Consider the following 22,806-nt stretch of genomic DNA (forward strand, 5'->3'; position numbering starts at 1 on the left):
GGGGGGGGGGGGGAGTAATGGGATTGACGGTCAGGGTTTTGGGGCAGAATCTCGAGGCGCACTAAACACCGCCATGCAAAAAACGAGGCGCAGTAAACCTGACCAACGGGAAAAATGAGGCGCACCTCTAAGATTTGAACTTGTGACCTCGTAGTTTAGGTTTAGGGTCACATAGGCTAACCACCTCACTCGCGTGCGCATCATGTATGCACACATTTTTACGACCTTATATTGTAAGTTAACATGCATTCCCTAGGTTGTCCAAATTTAGGGCGTGTCTAGGTTTAGTTTTTGATTTGATACCTACGGCTGCGATCTCTTCGGCCTTCATGCGTGGACTTCCCCGCCCTTGATCCCCCCTTAAATGTAGGTGTTACTTTAGTGACTCAACCCGCAAAACTAGCTCTTGCAAAAAAAACAGACAAGAAATTAAATTACTCGGCTTGATAAAATCTTCGAATTTAGATCAAGGCTATATTTCTTACGCAGAGATTCTTGAGCTTCACGCAGGTTTTGAAAGGGTACTGCGTGCGAGCTAGGGTTTTGACGATGGCGGGCATGCCCCCGCCTCCAGACTCCGGTGCCGGACGTGGCCGAGGAATGACTCTTCCTTCCTGGATGTCAGGTTTGACATACACAATGTGTTATTTTTTACCCTGCTGTGTCTGTGAGAGTGCAGTAGTCAATGCGAACAATTCCCGAGAGAGTGTCGAGAACAGAGATGACTCGTGGAACATTCACATCAACCAGATTGACTCGTGCATGCCTGCTCCGAGCTGCAAGAAATGCTATGCGCATGTGCACTCATGCTTTTTGCTATGCTTGAGTTCTATAGCTTCCATTTCTTTGTTTTGCACATCATACCTCAACTGTATGACTATCGGCTTACCTAGGCCGTCTGCTGATGTGTGTAAAATGTCCAACGACAGTAATCAGAATTGGGCTTGATTTTATGATGTGTAGGGTCCAATGCTGCCAGCAATGGGATTCCTTCGGCAACAAATAATGCTCCTCCTAGTGCTCCCGGGGTGAGTGATAGATAATTTGATGGAATAGTATATTGAAATTTTAATTTTTTCTGAGTTGTCAACAGTGGGCAGTGTCATTCAAGCGTTTCAAAATCCACAAGCTTATTGGTTTTTTTGTCACTAGTAGATGCACATCCTTCTCTAACTTCAACTGACACCCTTTTAATTTCTAGATAAAAAGTGAACCACCAATACCACTTTAAACAACTATTAAGGCCCTCCTTTAAGCTCAACTGTATCACGAAAAATGTGAAGCCCATTTCAAATCATGTGAATCTTTTCATAGCCCTCTGTAACAAAAAAAGATTTGTGTCTTCACAAATTTTGTGCACTTTGCGTTCAGAAATGCTTATGTTGTCTCTTGGTCAATGCAGTTTGGGCAGCAACCCTTTCTTCAATCGAGCAGTCAACAATTTCGCCCAGGAGTTGGGCCACCTCCAGGAATGATGCCAGGAATGGGTAATCACTATCCGCAGTTTGCGCAAAGGCCAAGTCAATCCTTGCCTCAATCAATAAACTTCAGCCAACAGCAAAGGCCTTCCCCAGGACCACCTCAACCCTCATTACCTCCCAATGCAGTTGCAGTTGCACCTCCCGCTATTGTTGGAGTCACACCTACATTTCAGGTGTGCATTTGTGCGTGTGTGCATTTGTGTGTTTAGATCTTAGTGCTTTTTGTATTTTTGCTCTTACTTGCCAAATGCTAGCCTTTATTGTGGCTGAGTATGTCCATCACCTTTGGAGTGTGATAGAAACTCAGTTCGTTGGTTTTATAGAGTACGTTCACAGCATGGATGAACTCTATACAAACCTACACCTACTCTTGGGCATTGTGACGTGAGTAGGGATGTCATAGCTGCTGTCGAGTCTATGCTTGATAAAGGTGACAGTCTTATTCTTCTTGTTTGGACAAGGAGTGAAGTTGAGATCACATATACTCAAGTTTTGAAATTTGTACTACTTTGGTTAGGTTTTGCCTCTTCTAGGTAGGTTCGTAATAGAATTCATTTATAGTCTTTAGCTTACATAAGGGTTGAAGAATTTGTTTCTGTAGAAGTTGTTGTATGGAGTATGTCTTTGAGACGTCTTATCCCTGTTGGGTTAAAGCTGAGTACTGAGAGAGAGAGAGAGAGAGAGAGAGAGAGAGAGAGAGAGAGAGAGAGAGAGAGAGAGAGAGAGAGAGAGAGAGTGCTAATGGCTCAAAAGCTTAATTTACAGCTCTCTCTGAAGAGAATTTGCGAGGGTCTCTTCCTCCATCCACTTTGCATCGAGGGCCAAAAAGTAACCTTGACCAAATTATTCGGTGGACCTAGCTTACCTTTCTATTCTTTTCTTGTGCCCTTTGACGCGTGGGTAGCCCTGCTGGCCTCCCTATCCTTGGCACTTCAATCTTGATCTGTGGAATTATCTGAGCTACGAGCTGATTCCATTTGCCCTGGGACTTGTGAGTAGCCTCCCTAGCCTCCCCTATCGTGTGGCACGTCAGTCTCAATTGTCGGAACCCTGAGATGCACTATCATCAGATTCCCTTTCTTCTCCAGAGTACTCTGAAGAACTTGCATTTGGTTCCCTTAGTTTGTCGGAACCCTCTGATGTGCTACCATTTGATTCTCTTACTACTCTGGAATTGTGTGATGAGTTGTCATCCGGTTCCCCCGATTCATTCTCTTCACAAGAAGACTCTTACCCTCTTGAGGTGGATACTATCTAGTCCGTAGTGTACATTCCAAATCCTTGCTTAGCATGTCTCACAAGTTTTTTGGATAGAGTCAGACTTTTGGTCTAGACAATACCGTCAAATCTCTTTTTGCAAACCACATAAAAAATGCTCAATTTGGTTCCTCAAGTAATCTTCCGAAAGGAAGACACTGGCAAATAAGTATCCCAAAACCTCTGGCAGTAGTCATCCAATGTATCTTGCTTAGTCATTCTCAAATGATGTCAAGCCCTGATGACATCTCTTTCATATTTGTTTGATATCCAAGTTGACGTGAAAATTTTCTTGAATTTTATCCAGGTTGCAAGTGCTTCTTTGTGTAACAACAGAGTAGACCACCATGTTTGTGCAATTCCTTTCAAGTAAGATGCCGCCCTTCGCACCTGTGAGTGTTCCATGAACCAACCTCTATAGAAGGTGACGTCAAACTGCACTATAAACTCAAGGGCTTGATGGGTGTCTTGGTAGCCTGAAAACGTCTCAAACATGACGGCCCGATCCCCTACCTTGAACTCCTTGCTCTTCTTGCTCATTTGCTCACTGTCACAAGAGGGCGAGCTCTCCTTCTTTGCTAGATGGCCTCCCATGCCGTCTATACTTTTTTAGAAATCTGCTTTCCTTGCTTTTCTTGCTTTTTCTCTGCTTCTTCTGCCTTTTCTCATCCTCACTAGCTCCGAAGATGAAGAGTCATCCTCGAAACGACCATGCTTCTTGGATCGGTATGCTTATTGGATCGGCTTGCTTGCCACCTTGAATGTCGACTGCCTAAATAATGGAAAAATCCATTGATTTTTTCTTCTTCCGAGAGTGCTTCAAGCCTTTCATTATTTGGTTCACCTTCTTGTCAAGAGCTCTGTCCAGCTCTTTCTATGTCACAAGATTGGGCACCCAAGTTGAGAATCTGGCATGACACGAGAGAATCACTTTAAAATACTTCACAACTTTAAATTTAAGTCGACATGGCTTGGCGTAGTTCTGTGCCCAGAGGTATTGGTGGCACCCCTTTCGGTATTTCTTTATCTATACTATCTATGCTATTCTATTATGGGAGGCCATATTCAGTCACTCCACGTGGCTACAGATGGGGAGGTGTTGAGCTTCTAGGAAGCTATTCGAGGGTAACCCATGGGAGGCGAATAGCCAAGGACGTCCAGCCGAGAGGGGATGAAAGGTAAACAGGCATGAACTGTAGTCAAGCGGGTAGTCAAAGAGGCAACGCCCGCGCACACACACACAAAGCTACATTGGCAACCAACTTGCAAACCCCTTTCCTATTGCTTGCCCGCCACACACACACACACACACACACACACACACACACACACACACACAGACACACAAAGTTATACTTGCAACCAACTTGCAAACCCCTTTCCTATTGCTTGCCTGCGTGTGGCAAAAGCAGGACACTTTTCAAGCTATGGTGATCCCATTTATAGTAGCAGCACGCCCAAACCCTGGGCAGGTTATAGGTTAGGGCTCATTCTCTGGCATGCTTCCTGGAGAAGGTGCAGAGTCTGGAGTACCGACTTGTACTGGGTTGATTCAATATAAAGAAATACCGAAAGGGACGCCAAGGTTTGGGGCCAATACTCTCCGGGGTGGAATTCCGCCACTCCGTGTCGTGTGTTGTCTCTCTCTATTTCAGTTCAGTTGTTATTGAAGTGCTAAAAGTCTGTTCAGTCTACTCTTTTCTATTGGCACGTGGTGCCCGTCTTGTTACAGTGGTATCAGAGCATCATGTGTGTCCTTTTTTGAAAGCATACCGGTCCTACAAAAGAGCAAACAGAGCTATTGGAATTTTATTTGAAGTATCTTCGCCCTCCAACCCGGACTTATTAGCCACTCCCACCCTTACTTCATCGCGCATCGTGCGCGCTCCCGTCTTCACCGCTCATGTCTTGCAGGGCATAAGCCATTAAGATCACTTGCAAAGAAGGATCCGATATTTGTTTCGAGTCACTGTTTTTCTCAAAAGCAGTGCCATGCAGATGTTGATGTCTATAGCTACCAAGCCGCACACTCAAAGTACTTGGCAAGCTTTCAAGAAAAAAAATTTGTCCGAAGTTATATGGTTTCTGACATCCTCTTTCGGAGTGCAACTTCTGGCAGAGTGGGGTATCCTGAAATGCTTGCCATGGAAACCCTAGCAGATTATAAACCCTAGCAGATTATAACTTGAAATTTCTCGACATCTCTTAGTAGATGTCTCTTCACGAGTAGATGACCTTGAAGGTCCAGTGCGATCGCTATCTTGGGACTACCATCGCCGTCAAAGAAACATTGTTTGTCCAAGAGCTGATGGACCATGATGTGCTTGGCTATGACCTTACGGAATGAACCTAACCCTAATTTTTGGTGCAGGTTCTAGGATGGAAAGTCAGTCGACTTTTCGAGCTCGACTGATGTCGAGATTGCTTTTTAAGTTTGAAATCTGTTTGAGAACTTGTTTGGTGATCTTGTTTCGAATTTGTTTGAAATGGATGGTATCTGTTTTGAACCTGTCTTGGTGCCGATTTGAATTGTTTTACTCTGGTTTCAATGATTGGTGATTTTACTCCCGGGTGGAGTAGTGAGAAAGTATGTTTGAGAATGCTTGTTCATACTTATGGCCCGGACCCTTGTGGTTATTTGCGGCTTCTAGAGAAGGGTCTCATTCAGCCCAATACATCACCTTATTGTTCACCAGTCTTGCTAGTCTTAAAGAAAGAAGGATCTTGGAGAATGTGCATTGACTATAGAGCTCTCAACAAAATCACCATTAAGAACAAGTTTTCAATGCCCAGGATTGATGATAAATTGGACATGCTACAAGGTTCTACATGTTCCAGTAGAATCGATCTGAAAAGTGGCCATCATCAGATCAAGATTGCTCCTGGAGATGTATATAAGACCGCGTTCAGGACGTCCTTTGGATTGTACAAGTACTTGGTGATGCCTTTCAATCTCACAAATGCTCCTACAATGTTCAATAGGATGATGGACATGACTTTTAGAGAGAGTAGGTCATTCGTAGGCGCCTTTTTCGACGACATCATCGTATTTTCCAAGCGTGAGGCAGAGCACCGACACCATCTATTACTGGTTTTTCAGGCACTGCGGAAACATTGACTGGTGGTTAATGGGAAAAAGAGCGAGTTTTTCTTGCCATATATACACTTTCTGGGACACATTGTCTAGGCGGAGGGTGTAAAAATGGACGCGACCAAGATTGATACCATTGGAGATTGGCCAAATTTTAAGAATGTACATAAAGTTTGAAGCTTTTTGAATTTGTGCTCTTATTATCGGCGGTTCATTAAAAAATTTGCGAAGATTGTTTCTCCTTTGGATGTTTTTGTGAGGATTAGTGGTTCTAATTCTATAACAAAGACTTAAAACTTCATACTTAAGATCAAACTGAGACTCAAGAGACTGAATGTGTGTTTGATTGATTGAATAAATGCTTGAAAACTGAGTATAATAGGCTCCTTGTATAGGAGACAAAGAGACACAAATGAAAAGACACGTCTCATGGTGAAGAGACATGACTTTAGATGTAAAGACATCCTTTCGGCGAAGAGATGCAACCATTGGACGAAGAGTCGCAACCATAGAGTGAAGGGGTGTGACCAGTCGTTGAAGGAGTGTGGCTTTTGGCGAAGAGGTATGTCTCTTGAGCGAAGAATCGTGACCATCCAAGCGTAGGGGTTCTCCTTGGCATGGCACTTTGCGTATCTGCAACTAGAGTAGATGTAATACTGTAACGTAGTCACAATCGTGACACTCCCTCCCATTTAAAATGAGAGCCTCGGTTAAAGGAATGACTTCTGATGTTGATAGAATTCTAGAAAAGCATTAAATCTTAAAAAATCTTCAATCTTTGAGTAACTTGAAACCTTTTGTCTTGAACCTTTGCTTCTTGCGAAACTTTTTTGCTTTGACTGCTAAATCCCATGTCATTGCATTATTCAAAGACGTTTTAGAGGAATCTGGCATAATCAGGTTGATTGCAATAAGAGGTTGATCTTCAAAATCCTTCATGTGATGTAAGATTTCTGATTCAAAATCTTCCAATAATAACTGCGAAAAGTTTGGTTAAGAGGAAATCTTCTCAAGACATTCTTCGAAGGGGGTAACGTCATCTTTATGAATCACTGGAGAGGATTTTTGATTAAGACTGCAATCATCTTCCAATAATGAATCCCAAAATTCTTCTTTAGAAACTGTTATTTCACGACTTGCAATTGGCATATCGTCATCCAACAAAGAATCAAAGAAAGCATAGTCGTCTTCAGACTCGGAATTTGCAACCATATCCTTATCTTTGTCTGGTAACGAAGTATCACTTGGAAAAACTTCTCGCTTGAAATCATCTTTGTCTTCATCAATTGATTCAAGAGAAGTTAATGAACTAAAAAATTCATCAATTATAATTTTTGCATTCGCGTCGGAAATCATACTCGTTTCATAATCCCCTGTATTATGTTGTTTGACTTGTACACGTGAGGCTTGAATCACTTGTTCCGCATGATAAAGCCCATGTAAATTTAGTTCATGTCCATCTTTGAACAAGTTGATAGTATGTCCTCGAAAGCTAATAGTTGGATTATATTGAGATAACCAATGCTGACAAAGAATCACATCGTAATAAGATAAAGGCATGACTTCAAAATCCAGTTGAGCATTTGATTTAAGCGAGTGTGAAGTGATCTGAGGCTTGTGGAAAATGTAGCCATCTGCTCCTTGATGAGAGCGAGGGTATCCTCTGATTAACCTTCTTCATCGTGAGAATTCGGTATAGTTACGTCTCAAAGGGAATAACGAACAGGTTCAGGAGCAGGTTTTGGGACGAGTACGTCAAGAGCCGAAACTATGTCTGGAACGAGTTCGGGCTCTAGAGTCGGAAAAATAAAAAAAAATCACCACTTCGGGTGCAAGGTTTTTGTTTTTGGGAAAACACCTTCGGGAATCTCGTCTACGTACAAAAGGAAAGGGATGGGCACTTTGAACGTGTCATCTACCATGGATGCGGTGCCAACGACGTGCAAAGGGAAACCAAAAGGCCAGCGCTAGAGGGTGAGAGAAGGGCAGCGTGGAAATGTTGGCATCGCTAGCTAACATTTTTTTTAACGTAAGTCTAATTGTTTTAATTAGGTGCACTTATTAGAGTGTGTCACATGTAGGTAAAATTTTAGGGGCCTACCGGACACTTAAACTAAACCTTTGTGGTGGTTTTTAAAAGTATTGCGTTGCTGAGGTTTTACGTAAAAGTCTTGCGCTGCTGCCATGCAACACACTAGATGAGGGTTGCGGGTAGGGTAGGCAACGACGAAGTTAGGTAGACGCCAAGTCGAGAGGCCCAAGAATTTTTTTTGCTCTGATACCACTGTGAGGATTAGTGGTGCTAGTCCTATAATTAAGACTTAAAAACTTTATACTTAAAATCAAATTGAGACTCAAGAGACTGAATGTGTGTTTGATTGATTGAATGAATGCTTGAAAACTAAGTACAATAGGCTCCTTATATAAGAGATGAAGAGACACAAATAAAAAGACACGTCTCATGGTGAAGAGACATGACTTTAGACATAAAGACACATCCTTTTGGCGAAGAGCTGCAACCATTGGACGAAGAGTCACAACCGTAGAGTGAAGGGGTGTGACCAATCGTCGAAGGAGTGTGGCTTTTGGTGAAGAGGTATGTCTCTTGAGCGAAGGGTCGTGACCATCCAAACGTAGGGGTTCTCCTTGGCATGGCACTTTGCGTATTTGCAACTAGAGTAGATGTAATACTGTAACATAGTCACAATTGTGACAATTTTGACACTAAAAGGGGTTCCTTTCTCTTGGGGACCATCTGAGATTGCAGCCTTCAAGACTATCAAAGAAAAGTTAACAATTGGTTTGTTCAGTGTTGGTATTACCAGACTGGCAGAAACCATTTGAAGTTTATTGTGATGCTTGTGGTTGCACTCTGGGAGCGGTTTTAAAGAATGTACACGGAGTTTGAAGCTTTTTGGGTTTGTGCTCTTATTATCGGCGGTTCATTCAAAAGTTTTGCGAAGATTGCTTCTCCTTTGCATGTTTTGACACCAAAAGGGGTTTCCTTTCTCTTGGGGACTATCTGAGATTGCAACCTTCAAGAATGTGAGAGAAAAGTTGACAACTAGTGCGTCCAGTGTTGGTATTACTAGACTTGAAAAAACCATTTGAAGTTTACTGTGATAACTGTGGTGGCACTCTGGGAGCGGTCTTAATGCAAGAGGGCCGCGATTTAGCTTATGAGAGTAAAATGTTTTCATGCCAAGAACGATTGCACAAATTTATGAGAAAGAGATTTTGGTAGTTATCCATGCTCTTACTCAGTGGTGCCATTTTCTACTCAGAGCCGACTTTACACTGCACCGATCACCGGAGTTTGCGATACTTCCTATCTCAGAAACAACTTTCGGACAAACAGATGAGGTGGGCAAATATTTTATCGCAATTTCATGTTCAGACCGTCCATGTTCAAGGAGAGAAGAACGTGGTGGCAGATGCATTGTCTCGCAAGCGATCCACTTGACCTATGGCCCCACACGTCAGGGAGTCACTTTCTAGAGAGCAGAGACCCTCAGGGCCAGCAGGGAGCAGCGAGCACCTGGCTCTCAGGCGCCCTGGCTCTATCAGCGAAAGATGACATAGAGGAGATACTAGTTTCACCGAGAGATTGCAGAGCGACTCAGATCAGATCCAGGCACATTCTTCAGGAAGCTGCTGACACCCCCTTCACTGATGTACACCATACCACACCAGCAATATAGTACATGTTGAGCTAGCTAAAGTGCATATCATGCTTTTATACTCTATACATAGATTCTTGAATAACGAGCCCCCTTGTAGCAGAGCTCCATCCTCGATCCATCATAGTCATCTCCAGCAGGTACCCCCCCACCCCCGCCCTGCCCTTCCCCAAAAAAAGAAAAAAGAAAAAAAGGGAAGAAGAACCCATTGTATACTCTAGATTGAGTCATAGCACCAGCTTATCAGTTAGCTATAGTCCTTGACTCCTTCATTTTCAGTTCAGCTATACTAAACATTTACATTTGTGTCATGTGTGTGGATGTATGCTCATGCGTGCGTGTGCGTTGTGGTGTGTGTTGTGTTTGGGAGCATATGTTAGTACCTAGTTCTACACCCACTATTGGGCACTGACGACGTTAGTGGGGATGTCGTGGTATTTAGTCAATACTATGCATGATGGAGCTGATGGTTATAGTTGTCTTGTGGGTGACTTCCATGGGTCTATACCTTGCACTTTCCTTTTAAGGGGAATCTAGGCTTATCCTGGATTCATCTAGATATATTTACATTTGTCTCATAGGTCTAGTTTGGCTTTTTGAAGACGTTAATAAAATCCTTCTTTCGTTCTCTCTCTATGACTTCTGCTATGGAATGTTCTCGAATTTCATTTTCAAGTTTAAGGTGTAAGGAAAATTAGAAATGGAGCGTTACTTGTTTATTATGTATGTAGTTGTCTTTTTGAGTATGTTGGAATTTAGATCGTAATGGAGTCTTGCTGAGTGCTGATTGACTGCAGTCAGTTTTATTATTAATGTCAGTTACTGCTTTATGCAGTTTTCTTCATCTGCACCCTTTACACACCCAAATTTCGGTGCATCTGCTGCACCATTTCATCCTCCGGCTCCAGCTCAGTTGGTGCAAAACGTGCTGCCTAATACCCAAGCATGGCCTAATATGTCCAACCAGCCAAATGCCTTATCACAAACAAGTCAACTTAATAATACACCATTGAACATGGGGACTGTAAGAAACATTCCTTGAGCCATCATCTCGTGTATTGAGCATGTTTTGACGATATCAGTTTCTTGTTCTGCATGTAAATTTTTCAGACAGGTGCAGTGGCTCCATCACCTCCTCCAAATGCTTCAGATTGGCAGGAACATTCAGCGCCTGATGGAAGGAGGTATTATACTTTACCTTGCTGTTTCTGAAATACCTTTCAGATGCAATCACTTATTTAATAAACTGTTGGACTTTATGCAAGATACTATTACAACAAGAAAACAAAAATCTCAAGCTGGGAGAAGCCGCAAGAGTTAATGACACCAACAGAGGTGGGCTTCTAGTCAGTTCTCAAAGTTGAACAGGGGTATTGGTATTTGCTGGTCTTCTGGGCTCATTATGAAATAACAGTGACATGTGTCCATGTTACAGCGTGCTGACGCGTCAACTGTTTGGAAAGAGTTCACAGCTGCGGATGGAAGGAAGTAAGAACCCAGGACAGGTTCATGTTTGATTTGCTATGCCAAGGAAACTAGATTAATTTCCAAATTTGCAGGTACTACTATAACAAGCTGACAAAACAATCGAAATGGACGATGCCAGAAGAGATGAAGGTTAGTATGATTTTGGATGGTGGTTCAGGTAGGTTGGTTTGGATGGTGACTATCTTGTTGTGCTCTCAGCTAGCACGGGAGAAAGCAGAAAGTGCAGCCAGTCCTTCACCAGCACAGGGCTTGGAAGCTGCGAATGCTGCTGGGACGCAATCTGCTACATCTCTTTCACCAGCATTACCTGCCGTTTCAAGTCCTGCTCCTGTGAATACCAGTTCTGTAACTTATATACCGCCATCTGTGGTGTCTCAGCCTGAAGGGGAGGCCACTACTGCATTGGAAACTGGTTCTCCAGCTGTCACCACGCCCACTACAATCTCTGCCGATCAGATGTGTGTGTACATCTGTGCCAATTAGGATATAAGAATGAAGAACACAAAGTAGACATGCATTCACTTCAGCGTGTACATATGAGCAGTTTTGCAACCTTTGTTTGTGCGGACATAGGTGCATCAATTTCCACTTTCGGATGCACCTAGCTAAACTCTTTTGTTGTTTTCAGTGTTAATGCGGAACTGAAGTCTGTTCCAGATAAGGAAGGGCCACCTGATGAAGTTGTGACCGAGGAAGTCGAGGTATTCAGTCAGTATTATCTTTATGTAAAGGTGATTTTAGTGATGTGCCTCTTCAGTCGTTGATTGTTAAACAAGACGCAGTCATTCGCCATAGGTTTTGAGCAAGCCCGCCCCATCTTTCTTTTCACCTACCCACCACCACCACGCACACGATAGCAGTCCCCCAGCCCCCGGAAAAAAAAAAGTAAATCATGGTCCAGAACGCAGGCACCGACGTGGTCGGTGTATGGAGTGAGAAGTTGCCCTTGTTTGACTCATCCTTATTGTTTGTGGCTCTATTTTCCAAAGAGTGCTTGTTTAACCACCATGATTCTATTTTATCCACTTTTCATTGGGGGCGAATTGGGGCTTTTCCTCGATTCATTTTAGTAGGAACATTCCTGTTGTGTTGCTTGGACGAAATTTTCTTTCTTTTTCTGACTAAAATCTTCTTATTCGTTTTCAAAAAGAAGAAGAAGTTAATCTCAGAAAAAAGCAGTGTGTCTGCTGGTGAAGATAATTTAGTTTCTGTGGATGAGGATCAACCAGTTTTTTCAAATAAAACTGTAAGTTGAGCAAATATTCTTTGCAATTCTGTCTCCCAGCTGAGAGCAAACAAATACTAATATGTCAAGCGGTGAGGTTTGTTCTTATCAGGAAGCAAAAACTGTCTTTAAAGAGTTGCTTGAAGCTAAGAATGTTGGATCAGAGTGGTCTTGGGAGCAGGTCCGTTTGCTTTATTTTGCTCCCATCTTGTGTCTGCTTTGAGGCACTGCACGCATGAAACACTTTGAAAGTTGCAATTAAACAATTGTGACAGGCAATGCGTGCAATAATCAATGATAAGCGCTACGGAGTTCTCAAAACATCAGGGGAGCGGAAACAAGCATTTAATGAGGCAAGTTGGTGATAATTTGTTGACAGATAGTGCTCTTGATTGAAAACCATTTTTGCCTGCTACTGTATGGGGGAAACAGGTGTTTTATGAGGCAAAATTTGTGATAGACTATTTACAGAGTCTTTATAGCGGTATGAAGTTGGCTTAAGATGTATTTTTGTTGAGCAGTATGTCGCTCAAAAGAGGAAACAGGAAAGTGAAGAAAGGCGCCTTAAACAGAAAAAAGCAAGGGAAGAGTTTGTAGTCATGTTACAGGTATCAATCTCAAAAGAAGTGAAATGTCTGTGACTTCCGAGTTTCTTGAGTTCTCTTACTTTTTTTTTGAGATGATTTTAACCATCTTAAACTTGCAGGAATCAAAAGAGCTGACATCAACAATGAGATGGAGGTATTGATTTTTCTGTCTCTTTTTTGTATTTGGAAATTGCTTTGAAATTCTTGTAACATAAAGAGATGGTGCCTTTGGTGTTTTGTTGCTACTGGCTACTGCAGTTATTGTTTCAGTGCGCTTTTTAATTTTTTAGTTAAAAAACTAAGCAAGACCTAGGGTACTGATTTGCTGCAGCTTTATAGAGCCTTCTAGACTGAAGTTAATTGACTCAGCATTTCTTTTTGGGATCTCATAGTTCTGTTTGTGTCTTTGATGCAGTAAAGGTGCAGCATTGTTTGCAGAGGACCCTAGATTTATTGCTGTCGACAAGGAGCGAGATCGTGCAGAACTTTATGAGGACTATCTTCAAGATCTAGAGAAAAAAGTAGTATACCGCACTCTGATACATGAGTGTTTTATGATCTTTAATGGCTTGTGGCTTAATATTTTGAGTATGCTCCATGCCAGGAGAGAGAAAAGGCACGTGAGGACAGGAAGAGGTTTCTGGCTGAATACAAATCGTTTTTGGAGTCTTGTGATTTCATAAAGGTGTGAATTAACTGGATATTGGTGGTCCTTATCAACGTCCATGTATTTCAAGTGTACATAGTTTTTGTTTCTGTTAGCACATTCCAATGTTTCGTTTCTCTCCACTCCAGGCAAGTACACAATGGAGAAAAGTAGTCGACAAACTTGAAGATGATGAACGATGTTCTCGCCTTGAGAAAATAGATCGATTGGAGATTTTCCAGGTAAGTTGATTACTGGATGTCACAACTTTAGTCTTCTGTATATTGAGTGTGCTTATCGTGACCTATCGGTGTGGTCGGTTTCAGGAGCACATCAAGGAGCTAGAAGCTCAAGAAGAGGATGAAAAGAGAGTTCAGAAGGTTGAGTACAGATTTTTGTTCCTTTTCGATCTGGTTTAGTTTTGTTTTTGTATGCGCATCTTGATTGGGGTGTCAGACTCTGTGCAATATTGTATCCTGAAGGATTTCATCTAGCTGCTAGGACTTTTTTTAATCCATGCATGTAAATCTCAATTGAGGCACCTGTAATGTGTTTCTTGGAATAGTATGTCTAGACTGGCCAACAGACTAGCGGCTCTAGCACAGCTTCCTTCATATTTGCAATGGGGATGATGGAGGAAATGTCAGGGTGCGAGCTAGGGCAGGGGAGTGGCATAGTCTGGAGGAGAAACAGGTGAATGAATGTGAAAGAACGATAAATAACTGGCTGGGCAGGATTCAGGACGGCTTCTTGGTTGAGACTCCAGTCGTATTGCGGCTGGGATAAAGCTCAATAAGGCCACACATTCAACTCCAGTTTGAACCAATAAGGTGGCAGTTTTGTGCATTCTGCTTTGAGATTGGACGCTTATCTTTATCCTAGTTGAATTCATATCGACCTAACACCATTTTTGAGCTGGGTCATGGAAATGAGAAAGTTGTGTTTTTCCGTATTTTTCCTGCAATGTTTTCAAGCAGTGTATGCTTATCTAGGTATTTTTGCCCTATCAACTACCTCATTTTTGTGCTAATTTTTCCGATTTAATGTTTCTTCTAGTGCTAGGCTTCATTATGGCTGAGTCTGCCCTTGATCTCCGGAGTCATGACAGAAATTCAGTACGCTGAACTTTGTGTTGATGTATGCTCATGTGCGCGCGTGTGGTGTGTGTTGTGGTGGGGAGCATATGTTAGTACCTAGTTCTACACCCACTATTGGGCACTGACGACGTTAGTGGGGATGTCATGGTATTTAGTCAATACTATGCATGATGGAGCTGATGGTTATATTGTCTTATGGGTGACTACCATGGGTCTATACCTTGCACTTTCCTTCAAGGGTGAATCTGGGCTTATCCCGGATTCATCTAGGTATATGCTTATCTAGGTATTTTTGGCATTTTCCAGGAACAACAAAGAAGGAGAGAGAGGAAAAACCGTGACGAATTCAGGGAACTGCTGGCTGACCATAAAATATGTGGAACTCTCACTGCTCGAACCATTTGGAAAGATTATGTTTTAAAAGCAAGTTCAAAACCTCACTCTGGTCTATGCATCCTATGTGTTGATTTTTGCACTAACCTTCGACTTCTGTTGACTGTATGGCCATGCAGATCAAGGAGGATCCTGCTTATGAGGCACTTTGCTCAAACCTCACTGGATCAACTCCGAAAGATCTTTTTGAAGATTTTCTTGAGGACTTGGAGAAAAAGGTACATTTGATGCAAGTTGGGAAACATGTACTTGATGCAATTCTTAGCTCAATAACTTGTATCTGGATATTGAACGCTTTTACTGTGTTTAAGGGAGCAAGGATAGTGGTCAGCGCGAAAAAGCGTTTGGGAGAGACGCTTTGCACGCATTGACAAGCTCAAGCTTACTGTCCTAAATAAGAGAGTGAGAGAGAGAGAGAGAGGTGGAAAACTGCATTAAAACCCTGCCCAGATGTATGTTGTAGCTATATGGCACATCTGCTTGCTGCCCCCACATGGACCCAAATAGAGAGGATTCAGACCCTCATGCTTTCATGAGTGATTGCTTCAAACACAAAGTCAAAGACATGCCTCCAAATCAGCTCTCCCATATAGCTTTTAAGGCTTCAACCTAGCTTGCTGCAGGAGGAGATAGGGAATCATGGTTTTCTTAGATGAACGAACAGTGGCTCACTCACTATGGATAATAAAAGAGCATCTGCCACAGTTCTGGTGTGATATGAATACACCACAGATTTATGTCCCCCAGCAGCCAGCACTGTACCCACTCTAGAATGTTGGTTAAAGTCTTGCATTGGGGAAACTCAAACAGGGAATACTGGTAAATTGTAGTCAAACAACCACTATTTGTACTGGGCTCCTGAAAATGTTTGTAAAGCATAGGCAAAGTTTCATATCCTTGTGTCTCGATTTGTTTAAGGTTTCCTTGAGACTAGATGAGATGATATGATAAACTGCTAGGTGTGAACTAAGCAGCTAGCTGGGATAGCTAGATCACAAGAGATCCAGCATGGGTTGCTCGGGATCTCATCAATCTCCTCTATGGTTAGTAGTCTGATCAGGCGTCGTGCATGTCGGTCTGATGCAGCCTCCGTCGATGCTGTGCAATCCTCCGCAGTCGTGGGCGTCTGGATCTCCCCAACTCGGTCGCTCGGTTGATCAGTGTGCCTCAGGTGTGAGGCGACGAGGTCTGCTGTGGTAGTAGCTCCTACGAGTGTCCAGTGACAGCTCTGAAGAAGTCTGTGGTCTGTCTCTGAGATTGGCCAGCCTCTCCTCTCATCAAGCTCTCTTTCTGTCTGCAGCTCGAGCAAAAACAAACCTAGGCATCTCTGATCTTCGTACCGCATGACTTTGGAGAGTGGTCCAAAGCCCTCTTTGAACAAGCAATGGAAGCGGCCTCGTATCTCGTAGTGGACAGGGCAGTGGCATGTGTAGTGCAGCTCTGTCTCAGGCTTGATGTGACACAAGGGGCATGTCCTGGCCTCTGCTGGTACTCTACCGTATCTCCCAATCTCGATCCGCAGCTGGTGTGAAGATGTGCGTATCTGGCCAATAGCACATCGTATCCCATGAGACAAGTGGTGTCCATGTATCTGGACCTCGTCACAAAACCGTCCTCCGTAAGGTGGAGAAGATCTCTCTGTAGAAAGCCATCTTAATGCCCAGCTCCTGTGCTGGCTATATCCATGTCCTCCTGGTGTCTAGCTGAGTCAGGTCCTGGCCACTGAGCCTTGTGATCTCGGACTGTGTAAGAGTCAGAGAGGGTGCATCCAGTGAGTATTGGAAGGGAGGCAATCTGTCTATGCTGAACCCATGCGCCTGAAACCATGATGTCATCTCCCCCTACAAGCATGTTGTATCTCCCTGCATGGCTAACTGTCGAGAGGACTCAAGTGCAAGGTGCGCATATCTGTCTCTGGGAAGTTTCCACATGCAGTGTATGAAGGAGACCGATGTGGTGAGCGCCTCAACCACTAGTGGGGGGGCAGCTAGCTCTGCTCGGACAATAGCACGTGGTACTGAAGCCTTAGCTCTAATGAGCTGCGAGATCATAGAGACCAGAGGCTTCTCCCGCCATAAAGCAATGTAGAAGCCACCAAAATGTCAAAGAGCCAGAGCTTCGTCCGAGGCTCCTGAAACTGAACTTGTGAACACATCCTTTCCAATCTACCCAATGCTGCATGGGCTCTGGTCAATCTAGTCTCTGCTGCCCTCAATGAAAATGCTGGCCCAGTAAAAACCACTCCAAGGTAAGTGTAAGCATCTGTATACTCCACTGTCTCTTGGCCGTATGTGAATGCGGGCGCTGACCTCCTGATCCACTGTGGGGTGGTATTAAATACCATGACCTTGGTTTTACCAAGGTTGACGGACAGACCACTTTCCTGGGCAAACCCATGCAAAGCATCCAAGTGACGTTGCATCCCCTCCGGAGAGTCGGAGATCAACACACTATCATCAGCATATAACAATAGTGGAACCCATGTCCCTGCCAGCTGTGCACCTCTATCACCATCTCTCTCAATGTAGTCAGAAACCTCATCCACATACATACCAAATAGAGTAGGGGAGAGCGAGCAACCTTGCTTCATCCAATAGTTGAGTGAAGCGGTGTGGATAGACCCTCTGAGGTGCGTATATGCCCCACTACTGACCCGTATAAAGCCATGACCCCCCAAATAAGCTCTGTGGGTACTCCCATCTGCTGTAATCTGCGCATCAATCTAGCTCTGGGTACTGTGTCAAATGCTTTGCGGAAATCCACAAAGCTACAATAGATCCGTCTCCCATGTGATCTGCCCTCCTCAATGATTGCTCTGAGTGTCAAGATATGGTCAAGAGTAGAAAAACCCCTCCTGAACCTTGCCTGCCCGGCTGTGCGTATCCCCTCCCTCTTTGCCCATCTACTCATCTGCTACTCAAGAATAAATGCGTACAACCGGTGCCAATGTGTGTCCAATCATGACAGTGCGATAATTCTTAGGCTCCATAGGGTCTCTCGTCTTGAAGATAGGTACAATAGTAGATAGGCTCCAAGTATCAAGCAAGCCCTCATACATGGCACGGTTAAACATAATTGCTAGAAGCTTTGCTAGTAGATCTCTGGCATGCGTGAAATGCTTAGCCACTAGCCATCATGATCATATGCTCTCCCAGTCCTCATCCTGTCAATGGCCTTCCTCACCATCTCAACGGTGAAAAAAGCACATGTGTGTGGGGCATGGATTGGGGGGGTCGGGAAGGGGGGACTGCTCAGGGACTGTGTACAAAGATGATGCGTACTGGCTCCAGGCCTCCATAGAAGTGATGTGGGGGGGAGGGTGCTCATGAAAGAGCCGCCATGCCTCACGTGAGTCTTGACTCAAAAATAGCTGGTATAGATCCTGCTCTAGGCGAGGGCGGCACTAGGCGTCGGAAGTCAATTTGTGACTGTCTGTGAGTGATGTCCCCCAAAAGCACCTCCCTCTGAAGTCTAGCTGAAACCGGCCTGGTGTGGGGCGGTAGGCGTTGGCTTTCACCCGAAATTCTTTACTTTAGACACACACACAGAGCACTTTGCAAAGGAAACTTGCGACGGGAATTAACACTTGAATACACACACGGCTCGGAAGCTAGAATGCCCCGAGAAGACGCCGACAACTTGTAGGCCCCAAAATTGGCGCCCCTTTCGGTATTTCTTTATACTTTGAGAAGGTAAATTTACAAAGTAGAGTCTTGGGAATCCTTTGTCTATTTCCAACTAGATACCACTTGATTTGACCAAATTTCGGCAACATAACAACCCCAAAACTTGCGCGAAACCAATTCCCCTGTTGGAACTTACTTCCACTGGCATAAACCCTCTGATTCCTGCCAAAAAACAGTAAATTCAGCATGCTGTATTTACTGGTTTTTGCCCTGTTTTCAGCCCCAAACAGTCCCCTAACTGTCCTCTGCCGGTGGGGCACTATTCCCAATGGTTCTGGCGTCCGTATGGCTGAAAAACAGTCAATTTACAGCGCATACACAGCGCTGAAAACGTACCTGTACGGTGAGGTTATGACCCTCACCGGTGCCTGCTTTGGAGTAGCAGTCAGCTACCCCTGTTCCTGCTCAAGGAGGCCCTTGCCTCAGCACAAAAGCATGAACCCACACAGCTGTACATGAGTCAAATGAAGAGCCCTCTTGTGGGGCATCACATAACTGCACGTAGTGGAGAGAGAGAGCAATGTGTAGCGTGCAGGGCATCACTCCTGGCACAACACTGTACATGAGAGGGAAAGAAAGCACTCCATAGCTCTTAACCTGTGACAGGTTCTCAATGAAGCATCCCCCCAGCATAAATCAAGCGTCCCCTCTGCTGCCCTTGACCTGTAATGCATCTGTGAACAAATAGATGCAAAAAGGGGAAGATTCCATGGCTGCCAAAACCTGCGTATTGCTGAAAACGCAGCAAACAAGCCCTGTAAACATGTAAACACGCATCTGATGCCTTCCAATGCTGAAAATGAGCTCCTTGGTCCTAGATGGATTCATGGGAAGCTAAAAAATGGAGAGAAATGACTGAAAATCACAGTTATCAGCCTCCAAAACTCCTCCAAAAAGTCAGTTACATGTTCTCTTCTCCCAGACTTTGTAAATTGACCAAAAAGTGCCACTTGGCACTCATGCATGCAATTTCCCCGCATTGGGATTCCTGCTTAAAAATCTCTCAACTGGTGCATCAGTTGACTTTGCAGCAGAGTGATAAAATGTTCCTTTGGTCATACCGAAGGTAATGACGCGAACGCATTTCATGGCCCAAGATAGTAGTTCCCTAAATTTTAGGAAATGATTCCTTTGGGCTCCCTGTGGTCATCTGACCATCTATCCTCATTGGAACCGTGTCACAAAACGGGAGCGTACACGAGCACTCGGAAATCTGAAAAAAAAAAAAAAACTTTGCAAATGTGAGAGGAGGGAGAAGATCGACACATTATTGGGGACCAGAAGATGGGGCTGGTCCCCCCCCCCCCCCCCCCCCCGGTCAAGAGTATTCTTTATTCAGGGAGAATTCATATACAAGCACGAGAACCCGAGGAAACCCCTTTGTTTTGTAATCTTAGACCCGAAGGTCGTTCTTTCCCGTAAGAGGGCTTGGGCACAAGGCCGTTCTTTCCCGTAAGGGACTTAGGCGCGAAGCCGTACTTTCCCGTAAGGTACTTAGACGCAAAGGTCGTACTTCCCGTGAGGGACTTCTTGTGAGGGAGGATTCTTGCAAAACAACCACACAAAGCAATACTCGCGATGTGTAAACGACAAATTATACCTGTTGCTCCTCGCTCGAGAAAGCGACTTCTGCACTCCGTCGACACACAAACTCTCGCAGATTTCCGTCGCCGGCACTTGCTCCAGAATCCTCAGTGCTAACTCCTTTTGCTACTCTAGGCATGTACAAAACTGGAAAGCTGGCTGCCTTTTTATAGGCCCAGGCACCTGGCGGAAATAGGGCACACAAAGCAGAAGCTCTGGCGCTTCTAGAGAGAGGAGAGAGAGCTCGCTGTTTCTGGCGCTTCTAGAGAGAGGAGAGAGAGAGCTCGCTGTATTCAGCCCTGCGTAGCTTATTATCGCTGGGTTTTTAACGTAGCTTTTTTTTTTAGAAGAGCCTTGCTTTATTTTATTATAAGAGGGCTGGTCACTTAAAAATGACCGGCCACTTTATAAAATAAAGTGTGAACTTGTTTAAACTTTAAAAACCACTCAGTGAGTTAGAAACAATGCGACACAAACACATTCCAGGCGTCCCCGGGTGCAGAACACGGGCACAGATGCAATGCAGACACAGACTCCTCGCGGGAAAGCATCTGCCCTCCCGCGAATGTTCCTGCTTTTCGTAAAAAGCTTCATTGAACCCATCTTTATTCTTGTGCTTGCGTTCTTACGCGTATTCTCTTACTCAGTTTGGATTTCCTCCTTAGCCTATGGAATGCCCTCTTTCTGATGCACCCGTCACCCATCATGTCATGCATCAAGGGCACTCGTAACCCGGCTCTTTCCACCGAACTTACGGAAACTCCTTCGCGATGTTTACCGTCACCCATCAAATGACACATTAGAGTTGTCTATTCTTGATGGCACTTCCTGTAGCTACAATCTTTTTAACAGTTCTTAGTGTATAATAAAATATCCTAGAAAAAGAGATCAATCTTAAAAAAATTAAGAAAATAGTCCAATTAGCAACATCCCTTTGGCTTCTAAACAGTTGACCTCAACTGTAGTGCTTGGACATATACCTCCATTATCTCAGGATAAGCTGCTAATTCCTCCTGCGTCATCCACTGAGCATCTAAATTCGAATAGTTCTTAAACTTAACCAAATACTCCCCGTGTTATCTTTTCGGACTTGAAGGGCCGCTCCTGATGATTTACTATCTGCTCCGGTTGGAGTATTTCTCTTGTTTCCTCAACCTCAGGAGGTTTCTCAGCACTTGGCTGACTCGGAGGCGGTCCCACATATGGCCGGAGTAAACTGACATGGAAGGCATTATGGATCCTCCAATTAAGCGGTAGCGCTAATCAGAAGGTGACATCATTCACTTGCTCAGTGCTCTTAAACGGCCCATAATAACGGGTAGAAAGTTTTACCACCTTTCCCTTATGAGATGCTTGTTTCTTAAGTCTTGCCTTCTCAAACTTGAGTAAGACTAACTGTCCGACTGTTAAGTCTAGATTCCTCCTGTGCTTGTTTGCAGCTTTCTTATGCTTTTGCTGAGAACATAGAATAGCTCTCCTAACTTGCCCGTAGGCTATGTCCAAGTCTCGGACAAATTCATCTGCTGCAAAGATCTTATCCTTAGTTAAAAGGATCGGTGGAAGCAAAGGCTTACCATAGAGAATCTCAAAAGGTGCTTTCCCCGTCGATGAGTGTATGGTATTGTTATACGCATACTCGACAAGAGGTAAATATTTCTCCCTGTCAGATTGCTGGTCTGACATATAAGCTTTTAACAATATTGTGGAATTGGCTATCTCACTTTGCCCGTCCGTTTGAGGATGGTAGGCAGATGAAAAATTCAACTTCGTACCAAGATTATCTATCAAGGCATGCCAAAAATTTCCTGTCATGCGAGGATCTCGATCACTCACAATAGACTTGGGCATTCCATGATGCTTAAAGATCTGTGCAAGAAAGACCCTAGCCATATGATCTGCTTTGATTGTTTTCTTGACTGGTATAAAGTGAAACAGACCTGGACAATCCAAGTCAAAAATCAATCGCGACAGCACCAAATAACCACTTCAAAACAATTCACAGATCACAATAGATTTGCACTGGCCCGGCGGAGTTCCGTGCCTAGAGATATTGGCCCCAAAGACTGGCGTCCCTTTTGGTATTTCTTTTTGTATTAATCAATCATCAAAGTACAAGAGAGCGGTTAGGGTTTCACTCTCAGACTCTGCGTCCAGATGCTCTGAGAAGTGAGGCCCTCACCACTAATTTAAATGTACAAGGGATGCGCAAAAGCAGAGCCCCAAAAGCTTTTAAAATAAAAAGCATCAGTTCTCTCTCTCTCTCTCTTAGAGAGTCTTTTTCTCTTTTTTTTTAAAATAAAAAAAAGCAAAATTCGCGTCGCTCATTATTTTCCAAATTTTTTTTTTCAACCTCCGCGATTACCGGAAATCAAGGTTTCTGGCAGAAATTAGGGTTTGCAGGAATTTTAGGGTTTTTGGTAGAAATTAGGGTTTCTGCTGTCCGCCACGTCATCACTTTGTGACATACCCCCCTCTTGAAAGCATTGTAATCGACCACGATTACGCTTGCAAAACTGACAAAAGCCATAAACTGTCTTAGCAGACACTGACTGTTAGTACCTACGTACTAGGAACGCACATCTAGCACATGT

The 22,806-nt window shown here is 43.9% G+C and overlaps 1 protein-coding gene across 3 annotated transcripts in view; it reads left to right on the top strand.

Moving 5' to 3' along the window:
• Positions 1-467: 467 nt before the first annotated feature.
• The window catches only part of LOC147434617 (pre-mRNA-processing protein 40A-like), a 39,698-nt gene continuing 17,359 nt past the window's right edge, over positions 468-22,806 (top strand). For 2 of the 3 annotated variants that reach the window (XR_015185371.1, XM_086491071.1), the window contains exons 1-21: positions 468-625; positions 964-1,028; positions 1,403-1,654; positions 10,345-10,533; positions 10,620-10,693; positions 10,775-10,844; positions 10,945-10,997; positions 11,069-11,126; positions 11,196-11,455; positions 11,626-11,698; positions 12,148-12,243; positions 12,335-12,403; positions 12,498-12,575; positions 12,744-12,830; positions 12,929-12,963; positions 13,225-13,330; positions 13,414-13,494; positions 13,605-13,697; positions 13,782-13,835; positions 14,859-14,975; positions 15,065-15,163. Coding sequence is in view for 2 of the 3 variants with exons in the window: in XM_086491071.1 (XP_086347197.1) it covers positions 550-625; positions 964-1,028; positions 1,403-1,654; positions 10,345-10,533; positions 10,620-10,693; positions 10,775-10,844; positions 10,945-10,997; positions 11,069-11,126; positions 11,196-11,455; positions 11,626-11,698; positions 12,148-12,243; positions 12,335-12,403; positions 12,498-12,575; positions 12,744-12,830; positions 12,929-12,963; positions 13,225-13,330; positions 13,414-13,494; positions 13,605-13,697; positions 13,782-13,835; positions 14,859-14,975; positions 15,065-15,163 (2,085 nt within the window). In the remaining variant the exon portion in view is untranslated. The remainder of the gene's footprint in view (positions 626-963; positions 1,029-1,402; positions 1,655-10,344; positions 10,534-10,619; positions 10,694-10,774; positions 10,845-10,944; positions 10,998-11,068; positions 11,127-11,195; positions 11,456-11,625; positions 11,699-12,147; positions 12,244-12,334; positions 12,404-12,497; positions 12,576-12,743; positions 12,831-12,928; positions 12,964-13,224; positions 13,331-13,413; positions 13,495-13,604; positions 13,698-13,781; positions 13,836-14,858; positions 14,976-15,064; positions 15,164-22,806) is intronic. The other variant, XM_086491072.1, reaches the window with a different exon arrangement.

This window comes from Adiantum capillus-veneris, chromosome 19 (assembly GCF_014529385.1).
Source record: "Adiantum capillus-veneris isolate H3 chromosome 19, ASM1452938v2, whole genome shotgun sequence".
NCBI lineage: Eukaryota > Viridiplantae > Streptophyta > Polypodiopsida > Polypodiales > Pteridaceae > Adiantum > Adiantum capillus-veneris.